The sequence below is a fragment of the Lampetra fluviatilis genome, chromosome 60, assembly GCF_964198595.1.
Source record: "Lampetra fluviatilis chromosome 60, kcLamFluv1.1, whole genome shotgun sequence".
NCBI lineage: Eukaryota > Metazoa > Chordata > Hyperoartia > Petromyzontiformes > Petromyzontidae > Lampetra > Lampetra fluviatilis.
The window spans coordinates 6,090,012-6,101,336 of record NC_136334.1 but is presented as its reverse complement, the minus strand read 5'-3'; the positions used below and the strand labels follow the sequence as shown (position 1 = coordinate 6,101,336).

Genomic DNA, 11,325 nt, shown 5'->3' with positions numbered 1-11,325 from the left:
CCTATGATCACTGTTTCATCGCTTTCACGGTTTTATTTTGGTGATTTTCGAAAAGTTTTTTGGGTTTGGCCATGTTTGTGTTGTTGTAGTACGGAGCTAGACTGATGGCCTTAATCAAAGTTGTCTTGTGGTTGTTGTTGTTGTTGTTTGACTTGCATCCCACTGGGATTGTTGCACACAGCGTTGGTGTACGGTGCTTTTTATGGAATTTTTTCCTGTCTTTTCTTGGATTTTCTGTTCGCACTCAGTCAGATATTCACTTAAAGATGTTTTCTTGTTCATGTTTTTGTTTTTTGTTTGTTGCGGTTGCACCCGATTCAAGAGCCGAATGGCTCACAGGGCTAGACCTAATACATGAACTTGATTCTAGATTTGAAGCTTTCGTGACTGCAAGGATTCGGTGAAGTCACCTAGGTAAAAAATAAAAATTAATAAAAGTAATAATAGAAATACAATAATAGAGCAACAAGTTTATTTTATTATTTTATTTTGCATTACATACCTACGTGGCTTGACCGAAAAAACCTAAGCGTATGAACTTGAACTGTTTGCTGAAGCTCCTATCAGCATGGCAGCAGCAGCAGCAGCACCTCCACAACATCGACACGGAATCTCCTGGACTACTTTGCTGCCGTACACGAGAATAAAAGTCGATTACCCCCATGAACGCGGTACCTATTTTATCGACCCCGGTGGGAGGGAGTGATGATGATGATGATGATGGTTGTTGGGTGAATCAACAACGCCACTCACGCAAAACACTCCCAGCAGCGCAGCAGGACACATTGTTGAAAAAAAAAGTTTAGTCGCAAGCCTTTACATAATTGATTAGTAGTATATACACAACGATTAATTGGGGGGAAATAAAAACACGTGTTAAGTGCAAATTAAATTAAGCAAAAAAAATAATTCACAATGTCCAATGTACTTCTGTAATGGCAAAATTAATTACGCAGGCTTTGAATGCTTCTTCTTAAAAAGCCACTAAATCAATCGCTTGTTCTGTCGATACGGGAAAGGCTATTGGGGTCGTGCCAGCAGCGCGCGTTAGAGTGTGTGTCAGGTCCGCTTGGCGGGTCGCGCCAGCAGATGGCGCTCCCGTTCCATCTCTCGCTCCTTCTGCTGCTCCCGCTCCAGCGCTTCCTTCTGCTTCTGCTGCTGCAGCTGCAGCGCTCGCTTCTGCAAACATTCGGCAAATCAGCGGGCGCGACCGATGCACCGCCCCCGTTGACGAACTCGCTCGCTCGTCGCTCGCTCACTTGCTCGCTCGCCCCGTGGTTCAATCGCTCGCTCACTTCGCCCCGTGGCTCAGTCGCTCGCTCGCTCGCCCCGTGGCTCAATCGCTCGCTCGCTCGCCCCGTGGCTCAATCGCTCGCTCGCCCCGTGGCTCAATCGCTCGCTCGCTCGCCCCGTGGTTCAATCGCTCGCTCGCCCCGTGGCTCAATCGCTCGCTCACTCGCCCCGTGGTTCAATCGCTCGCTCGCCCCGTGGCTCAATCGCTCGCTCACTCGCCCCGTGGCTCAATCGCTCGCTCGCTCGCCCCGTGGTTCAATCGCTCGCTCGCCCCGTGGCTCAATCGCTCGCTCGCTCGCCCCGTGGTTCAATCGCTCGCTCGCCCCGTGGCTCAATCGCTCGCTCGCTCGCCCCGTGGTTCAATCGCTCGCTCGCCCCGTGGCTCAATCGCTCGCTCGCTCGCCCCGTGGCTCAATCGCTCGCTCACTCGCCCCGTGGTTCAATCGCTCGCTCACTCGCCCCGTGGTTCAATCGCTCGCTCGCCCCGTGGCTCAATCGCTCGCTCACTCGCCCCGTGGCTCAATCGCTCGCTCGCTCGCCCCGTGGTTCAATCGCTCGCTCGCCCCGTGGCTCAATCGCTCGCTCGCTCGCCCCGTGGTTCAATCGCTCGCTCGCCCCGTGGCTCAATCGCTCGCTCACTCGCCCCGTGGCTCAATCGCTCGCTCGCTCGCCCCGTGGTTCAATCGCTCGCTCGCCCCGTGGCTCAATCGCTCGCTCACTCGCCCCGTGGTTCAATCGCTCGCTCACTCGCCCCGTGGTTCAATCGCTCGCTCGCCCCGTGGCTCAATCGCTCGCTCGCCCCGTGGCTCAATCGCTCGCTCACTCGCCCCGTGGTTCAATCGCTCGCTCGCTCGCCCCGTGGCTCAATCGCTCGCTCGCCCCGTGGTTCAGTCGCTCGCTCGCCCCGTGGCTCAATCGCTCGCTCGCTCGCCCCGTGGTTCAATCGCTCGCTCGCCCCGTGGCTCAATCGCTCGCTCACTCGCCCCGTGGTTCAATCGCTCGCTCGCTCGCCCCGTGGCTCAATCGCTCGCTCGCCCCGTGGTTCAGTCGCTCGCTCGCCCCGTGGCTCAATCGCTCGCTCGCTCGCCCCGTGGCTCAATCGCTCGCTCGCTCGCCCCGTGGCTCAATCGCTCGCTCGCTCGCCCCGTGGCTCAATCGCTCGCTCGCTCGCCCCGTGGCTCAATCGCTCGCTCACTCGCCCCGTGGCTCAATCGCTCGCTCACTCGCCCCGTGGCTCAATCGCTCGCTCACTCGCCCCGTGGCTCAATCGCTCGCTCACTCGCCCCGTGGCTCAATCGCTCGCTCACTCGCCCCGTGGCTCAATCGCTCGCTCACTCGCCCCGTGGCTCAATCGCTCGCTCACTCGCCCCGTGGCTCAATCGCTCGCTCACTCGCCCCGTGGCTCAATCGCTCGCTCACTTGCCCCGTGGCTCAATCGCTCGCTCACTCGCCCCGTGGCTCAATCGCTCGCTCACTCGCCCGTGGCTCAATCGCTCGCTCACTCGCCCGTGGCTCAATCGCTCGCTCGCCCCGTGGTTCAATCGCTCGCTCACTCGCCCCGTGGTTCAATCGCTCGCTCACTCGCCCCGTGGTTCAATCGCTCGCTCGCCCCGTGGCTCAATCACTTGCTCACTCACTCGCCCCGTGGTTCAATCGCTCACTCGCCCCGTGGCTCAATCGCTCGCTCACTCGCCCCGTGGTTCAATCGCTCACTCGCCCCGTGGTTCAATCGCTCGCTCGCCCCGTGGCTCAATCGCTCGCTCACTCGCCCCGTGGTTCAATCGCTCGCTCACTCGCCCCGTGGTTCAATCGCTCGCTCGCCCCGTGGCTCAATCACTTGCTCACTCACTCGCCCCGTGGTTCAATCGCTCACTCGCCCCGTGGCTCAATCGCTCGCTCACTCGCCCCGTGGTTCAATCGCTCGCTCGCCCCGTGGCTCAATCACTTGCTCACTCACTCGCCCCGTGGTTCAATCGCTCGCTCGCCCCGTGGCTCAATCGCTCGCTCACTCGCCCCGTGGTTCAATCGCTCGCTCGCCCCGTGGTTCAATCGCTCGCTCGCCCCGTGGTTCAATCGCTCGCTTACTCGCCCAGTGGTTCAATCGCTCGCTCACTCGCCCCGTGGCTCAATCGCTCGCTCACTCACCCGGTGGTTGACTCGCTCGCTTACCCGGTGGTTCACTGGCTCACTCATTTACTCGCTCACCTGGTCGCCCACTTGCTCACTCGCCCGGTGGCTCAATCACTCGCTCTCTCACTCACCTGGTCGCCCACTTGCTCGCTCGCTCACTTGCCTGGTGGCTCACTCGCTCACTCATTTACTCACTCACCTGGTCGCCCACTTGCTCACTCGCCCGGTGGCTCAATCACTCGCTCTCTCACTCACCTGGTCGCCCACTTGCTCGCTCGCTCACTTGCCTGGTGGCTCACTCGCTCACTCATTTACTCGCTCACCGCTCGCTCACTCGCACGTCGCTCGCTCGCCCAGTGGTTCAATCGCTCGCCCGCTCGCCCCGTGGAGAATAGGTTTTTTCCCCTTTAATCTGGCAACAAAACAGCTGTGTTAATATATTCTTGGCTCTTTCGGTCAAGTCACGTAGACGGGAAACAATAAAATAAAAAAAATATAAAACAATAAAATTCTCACGACGTTTCGACTGCAACACAAGCAATCATCGTCAAGTGTGGAAACCCACAGCAAGAAAAAGACGCCACTTCAAAAAAAGTTGCTCTTGCCGTGTTTTTTTCACACCTGATGATGATTGCTTGTGTTGCAGTCGAAACGTCGTGAGAATTTTGTTTGATATTTTTATTATTTTATTGTTTCCCTTCTACGTGACTTTACCGAAAGAACCAAGTATACAGGTGTTAAGTTGTTAAAACAGCACTCTCTAAACGCGTGCCGTCGATTCTAAAACGGAGGACCCGGAGGAAAAATCCACGCGACCACGGGGAGAGAGAGAGACACGCAAACTCCAAATATACAGCAGGCATCGTCATGGTCGGGATCGAACCCACGACTTCCTGTAGACCAGGCGAGGTAGTTAACATCTCACCACGGGGAGAGAGAGAGACACGCAAACTCCAAATATACAGCAGGCATCGTCAGGGTCGGGATCGAACCCACGACCTCCTACACCCCAGGCGAGGTAGTTAACATCTCACCACGGAGAGAGAGAGACACGCAAACTCCAAATATACAGCAGCAGGCGTCGTCAGGGTCGGGATCGAACCCACGACCTCTTACACCCCAGGCGAGGTAGTTAACATTTCATTAACCGGGGCGGCCTTCCCGATCAGAACCGCGAGCCTCTGCAGCAAGTAGCGAAAGCTCCACCGCTAGGAGGGGTGACGAACCTTCAGCTTGCTGGTCTTCTCGTGCAGAGCCAGCATGTCTCTCCTCACCGTCACCAGCTTCTGTTGATACATCCGAGCCTCTGTGAACTGAAGGGCGAGGGAGGCGTGGGGGGCGGAGAGGGGGGGGGGGGGCGGCGTGGGTGGGCAGTGGCAATGCCAACGGAGCGGGCTCGCTAACGGCGCTGGCGTTGACCGCCGATTTGCCAAATCCAATCGGTCCCCGCTTGTACGTGACTTCACCGAAAGAACCAAGTATACAGGTGTTAAGTTGTTAAAACACCACTCTCTAAACGCGTGCCGTCGATTCTAAAACGGAGGACCCGGAGGAAAAATCCACGCGACCGCGGAGAGAGAGACACGCAAACTCCAAATATACAGCAGGCGTCAGGGTCGGGATCGAACCCACGACCTCTTGCATACCAGGCGAGGTAGTCAACATCTCACCACGGGGAGAGAGAGAGACACGCAAACTCCAAATATACAACAGGCGCTGGCGTTGACCGCCGATTTGCCAAATCCAATCGGTCCGCGCTTCTACGTGACTTTACCGAAAGAACCAAGAATACAGGTGTTAAGTTGTTAAAACACCACTCTCTAAACGGTGTTTGTACTGCAGGAGGAATCCGATGAGCCATGAAGCTCGTATTTTTTATCACAGGTGTTCAAGTGGGGGGCCACGGGGTCAAAAAAATTACAACGATGAACACCACAAAGTTGAGGGAAAGGTGAGAAAATCACCACCAAAAAATGAAGCTAAACTATTTTTCGATTTAAAGCTTTCGTGACTGCAGGGATTCATCTTCTTGGTTCTTTCGGTAAAGTCACGTAGAAGGGAAATAATCAAATAATACAAATAAAACATAATAAAATACAATTCTCACGACGTTTCGGCCACAACGCAAGCAGCCGTCCTCAAGTGAAGAACAGGTCTGTCGGGAAGACAGCGTCTGTTAAATTTCGATTTAAAGCTTTCGTGTCTGCAGAGATTCATATTCTTGGTTCTTTCGGTAAAGTCACGTAGAAGGGAAATAATAAAATAATAAAAATATAAAACAATAAAATTCTCACGACGTTTCGACTGCAACACAAGCAATCATCATCAGGTGTGAAATCCACAGCAAGAAAATGTATTGCTGTAAGAAAAATTATAAAACAATTAAAATTCTCACGACGTTTCGACTGCAACGCAAGCAATCATCATCATCAGGTGTGAAATCCACGGCAAGAAAATTCGAAACGAAGTGGCTTTTCATCATCATCATCATCATCAGGTCCTGTGGATTTCACAGCTGATGATGATTGCTTGTGTTGCAGTTGAAACTTCGTGAGAATTTTATTGTTTTATATTTTTATTATTTCCCTTCTACGTGACTTTACCGAAAGAACCAAGAATACGATTTTGACGCTACCAGCTACGCCCCCACCGACCTACCGGCTTCTTTTTCAACAGCGACCAGGCCACGAACAACAGCTCCACTCAAAACGTGCCCTTCTTTCTCAACTTACCAGCGTGTTGAAAGTCGTGGTAGCTTGGCATTCATGTAGTTTGCCGTTCTCCTGGTCCAGGGTATCCATCACCACCATCTGAGTTTTCCTGGCCGCAGACAAAGCCGTCGCACGGCAAAGAAAGACAAGGTCACGCGACACGCAACGGGGGGTCGTGGCAATCCGTGCCACGCGCAGTCTCGCGTCACGTACCGCACCCTGCGAGTCTGTGTGCATCTATCCGCGAGAGGCAGTTTTTCTTTTTTAAATCCTTTATTTTAGGTTCGCTTGCGCGCTTACGACCGTGCAAATCTTTCGGTCGTTTTTGAACCCACTTCCCGTGATCCGATCGAGCTGACATTTTTGCACGCAGACTCGTTGTGCGTGACAATTAATGTTCGTGAATTTTTTTTTCCAAAATTTTACACTTTTTAGGACAAAAATAAATTATATTTAATTCCCAATTGCTTAATGGTGCAATGCAATCATCTGACCCATAGGTGGCAGCCATCTCAAGCCAGAGGACGAGAGGACTCTAGCCGCCACGCATATAAAGGATTTATAGTGAAAAACTTTGTTTTTACGGGTTATACTTGTTAAAATCCTTTATATTAAGTTCACTTGCTTGCTTGCTTGCATGCTTACGACCGTGCAAATCTTTCGGTCGTTTTTTAACCCACTTCCCGTGATCCAATCGAGCTGACATTTTGCACACAGACTCATTGTGCGTGACAATTTATTTTCGTGAAAAATGTTTTTCTTCAAAATTTTCCACTTTTTTGGAAAGAATTTATTTCATATTTAATTTAAAATACCAATGTGATAAAAATGAAACTCTTACTCAAGAAAAACAGAAATGAATAATAAAATAAAACCGATGCCACGCACATAAAGGATTTATAGTGAAAAACTTTGTTTTTACGGGTTAATTTTTTTCTCTCCGGTGAGATCGCGTGAAAATAAATGTTGTGTCGTGAAACCCGCCGCCGTCGCCACCCGACAGCCAATTGGCGAGGGGTTTGTCACGTGATGCAAAAGTGCCAATTCGTTACTGCCAATTGGCACGTCACTACCAATTACAATCAGCGTCAGCAGGCGACACATTTTTATTTACGTGATCTAACCAACAAACCTCTATTAAGGATAATATTGGTCTATGGATAATGTTAGTCTATGGGGCAATGTTAGTCTATGGGCAGTGTTAGTCTATGGGTAGTGTTGAGTCTATGTGTAGTGTTAGTCTATGGGCAGTGTTAGTCTATGGGCAATGTTAGTCTATGGGCAATGTTAGTCTATGGGCAATGTTAGTCTATGGGCAATGTTAGTCTATGGGGCAATGTTAGTCTTTGGGGCAATGTTAGTCTATGGGCAATTTACACCATTGGAACCTCATTTGCCAGTAAAAAATATAATTGTCTTTTTACCCTTCTATCTGGCAACAAAACTGACACCTTTTTTACAAGGAGTCATGTTTGCAAGGACAGTGCATACAGAGTTATGTTTTTTGTTTGCATTATGACTGCAGGTATTGTGGTCTATGCAAATATGACTCCTTGTAAAAAAGGTGTCAGTTTTGTTGCCAGATGGAAGGGTAAAAAACCAATTATCATATTTTTTACTGTCAAATGAGGTTCCAATGGTGTAAATGCTTTACCCCGAGCTCTCATACTCTGATGGTACGTTGTCTTTGAGTTGTGCGCCTTTTGGCGTCATCTGGTCCAACACCATGTGAGACTAGGCTCTAAGGAAAGCTGTCTCGGGTGTGGACCAATCAACTTCAAGGACAGTGCATACATTATCAGAGTTATGTTTTTTGTTTGCATTACGACTGCAGGTATCGTGGTCTATGCAAACATGACTCCTTGTAAAAAAAAAGGTGTCAGTTTTGTTGCCAGATAAAAGGGTAAAAAAACAATTATCAACTTTCCATCAGTCGCTCGCAATCCACGCAGTGATAACAGTTCATTAAAAAAAAATCAAGCGGAGCTTCGCAATTTCTTCGGATTTCCCCGCCGTGTCCAAGACACTCACGTGAGCTCGGACAGCGACCGTCCCGCCCGCTGCAGGTCGGGCAGGTAGTGAGACACCAAGCCCTGCGCCAAAAGCTCCACGGCACGCGACGACGCGTCGGACGCTTCGCTGCCGGGAGGACCGCCCGGAACGCCGGCGGTGACGGCGGTGGTGGTGGCACCGACGTCACCGGGAGGATCTTCCAAACCGGTGGCGTCACCGTGAGCTCGTGGTGCGGTAGCGTCGTCACAGCCGCCCCCCTTGGTCTTCGCCGGTGAGATCTACCGAACCTTCACCGGCAACATCACCGCCACCGCCGCCGCCGCCATCGCCGGTAACATCCCCGGAGTCTTTCTGCCGATGAACGCCGTCAAGGACTGGAATTCCGGTGGCTTCAGTCATAGCTGTGGAACTGAATTCGCAGAGAAAACCATCACCTGTGTGGACATTTGTTATCTCGTTACTGACGTAATTTTTCGATTTAAAGCTTCTTTCGTGACTGCAGGAATTCATCTTCTTGGTTCTTTCGGTAAAGTCACGTAGAAGGGAAAAAATAAAAGAATAAAAATAAAACATACTAAAATAATTAATATAAACACACACACACATTTTTCGATTTAAAGCTTCTTTCGTGACTGCAGGAATTCATCTTCTTGGTTCTTTCGGTAAAGTCACGTAGAAGGGAAGTAATAAAATAATAAAAATAAAACATTACAAAATAAAATTCTCACGACATTCAGACGCTTCGACAGACCTGGTCTTCACCTGAGGACGGCCGCTTGCGTTGTGGCCGAAACGTCGTGAGAATTATTTTATTATGTTTTATTTTTATTATTTTATTACTTCCCTTCTACGTGACTTTACCGAAAGAACCAAGAAGATGACGTAATTTATTTAGACAGCGCACCATGGTGGCTAGGAGATGTTAACTACCTCGTCTGGTATGCAGGTGGTCGTGGGTTCGATCCCGACCCTGACACCTGCTGTATATTTTGAGTTTGCGTGTCTCTCTCTCATCATCATCACGGTGGCTAGGAGATGTTAACTACCTCGCCTGGTGTTCAGGAGGTCGTGGGTTCGATCCCGACCCTGACGCCTGCTGTATATTTGGAGTTTGCGTGTCTCTCTCTTTCTCTCTCATCATCATCACGGTGGCTAGGAGATGTTATTCCGCAAATATGCGGCGTGGTGTATTCCGCAAATATGCCCGACTGTGAGGGCGGGCACAAGCCGGCGTGAGTAGGTTAAACGTTGAGTTTTATAAGGGCACCACGGGGTGACCAGCCCCTCCCCACCCAGCCCCACCCCTCCCACCCAGCCCCACCCCTCTCCACCCAGCCCCTCCCCTCCCCACCCAGCCCCACCCAACCCCTCCCCACCCAACCCCACCCAACCCCTACCCAGCCCCACCCCTCCCCACCCTTCCCACCCAGCCCCACCCCTCCCCACCCAGCCCCTCCCCACCCAGCCCCACCCAACCCCTCCCCACCCAGCCCCACCCAACCCATCCCCACCCAGCCCCTCCCCACCCAGCCCCTCCCCACCCTCCCCTCTCCACCCAGCCCAACCCTCCCATTTTTTGATGCACGACGGACGGACACAATAATCCCCTTGGGCTGGTGATACCAGGTGGTTCCTACCAGTATAATAAGAATTGGTTTGACACTTTTTGGCATAACAAAAATCCAGGAGTTTTGTGAAAATGTTCATCAAACACCAAAACGGAAACGTTTTTATAATGAATCAAGTAAAACCGCACTAACCTCACACACGCTACCTGAGATGAACGTTCAAACACACACGGGTTGATTTAATCAATCGGAGTGTATGAAGAAGCAAACTTGCACAAGTTAACACTTTTAAGCGCTTAAACGCGTGGCTACAGTTAGGAGTACACGGCCGGTCCACAAGTCTTGTGACCTCCCCCCCCCCCCCGATTTAAATAATCGACCCCGAACATTTAGTTTTTGCTACTCTGCATATTTATTTATGTTTAGAAATAAACCTTAATTTATATGTAAATATATATTTAACATTACGTTCAAGAGGTATTGTATCTGGACCACCGTTTACGCACATAACGTTACGGCCGTACCCTAACGTACAGCTAGAAGTGCAGCAATGTTGCCGTAGATATCGATTACACGCATTTTGTCAATAACGATGCTGCCACCCAAAAAAATCACAGACGTTTCAAGCGATGAGCCTTCTACTGCATAGCCGATACGAGCAAATTTAAACATCACGATGTTTACATTTTTGCCCCCCACCCACCCAAATTTAATGTATAATCGAACCTCGGTTTTTAAAAACGAAAAGTATTGCACGCTAACGTGAAACGTTATCGATTAAAACGAAATAATGTAAAAGCCACCTTCAGTCCTGAGCGAGAGATCATCAGCTGATCGTGGACCCCACGACATCCGGTTGCGCGCGTGACGTCGCGGCGGCCATATTGGTCAGGGGGGAGGATATGACGTCAGGCGTCCCCCACACTTTCTGGGCTCGCGATTGGCGGAGCGGGTTTGTTTACCCTTACAAAGATGGCCGAGAGTGTTCGTCACGTGGTGACGTTCTGGTGGAGCGGTCCCACCTGATGACGGAGACTTGTGTTGCCTCCGAAACGTCGTGATTTTTGTTTTTATTTTATTTTCATTAATTTTGATGTTTTACCTACGTGACTTTACCGAAAAAACCTAAGAATAAGAATATGGTGGAGCGGTTTGGAGTGGGGGGGGGAGTGAGAGGGTTGGGGGGGAGTGGGAGGAGTTGGGAGGGGGAGTGGGGGGGTTGGGGGAGTGGTGGGAGGGGTTGGGGGGGGTTGAGGGGGGAGTGGGAGGGGGTTGAGGGGGGAGGGGTTGGGGGGGAGTGGGGGGGGGTGAGAGGGCTAGGGGGAGGGGTTGGGGGGGTTGGGGGGGGAGTGGGGGGGGGGGGGTGAGAGGGTTGGGGGGGAGTGGGGGGGGGGGTGGGAGGGGTTGGGGGGGGAGTGGGGGGGTGAGAGGGTTGGGGGGGAGTGGGAGGGTTGGGGGGAGTGGGAGGGGTTGGGGGGAGTGGGAGGGGTTGGGGGGAGTGGGGGGGGTGAGAGGGTTGGGGGGGAGTGGGAGGAGTGGGGGGGTTGGGGGGAGTGGGGGGGGGGTGAGAGGGTTGGGGGGGAGTGGGGGGGGGGTGGGAGGGGTTGGGG

General features: G+C 51.8%; 1 protein-coding gene across 1 annotated transcript; it reads right to left on the bottom strand.

Annotated features, from left to right (window-relative positions):
• Positions 1-442: 442 nt before the first annotated feature.
• Positions 443-10,604, bottom strand: BLOC1S6 (biogenesis of lysosomal organelles complex 1 subunit 6). The gene is made up of 5 exons (XM_078881099.1): positions 10,519-10,604; positions 8,166-8,556; positions 6,156-6,243; positions 4,650-4,736; positions 443-1,179 (listed from the first exon to the last, which is right to left on the bottom strand). The coding sequence occupies exons 3-5, from the start codon at positions 6,231-6,233 to the stop codon at positions 1,060-1,062; spliced, it is 285 nt and encodes a 94-aa protein (XP_078737225.1). The 5' UTR covers positions 6,234-6,243; positions 8,166-8,556; positions 10,519-10,604; the 3' UTR covers positions 443-1,059.
• Positions 10,605-11,325: the final 721 nt, after the last annotated feature.

What these genes read in the sequence shown, in the direction of transcription:
- BLOC1S6 (XM_078881099.1), bottom strand. Translation starts at nt 6,233, where the DNA reads ATGGTGGTGATGGATACCCTGGACCAGGAGAACGGCAAACTACATGAA. An exon ending in CCACGACTTTCAACACGCTG is followed by an intron (nt 4,737 to 6,155) that starts GTAAGTTGAGAA and finishes CTCGCCCTTCAG; the next exon opens with TTCACAGAGGCTCGGATGTA. An exon ending in AGAAGACCAGCAAGCTGAAG is followed by an intron (nt 1,180 to 4,649) that starts GTTCGTCACCCC and finishes GAATGTTTGCAG; the next exon opens with AAGCGAGCGCTGCAGCTGCA.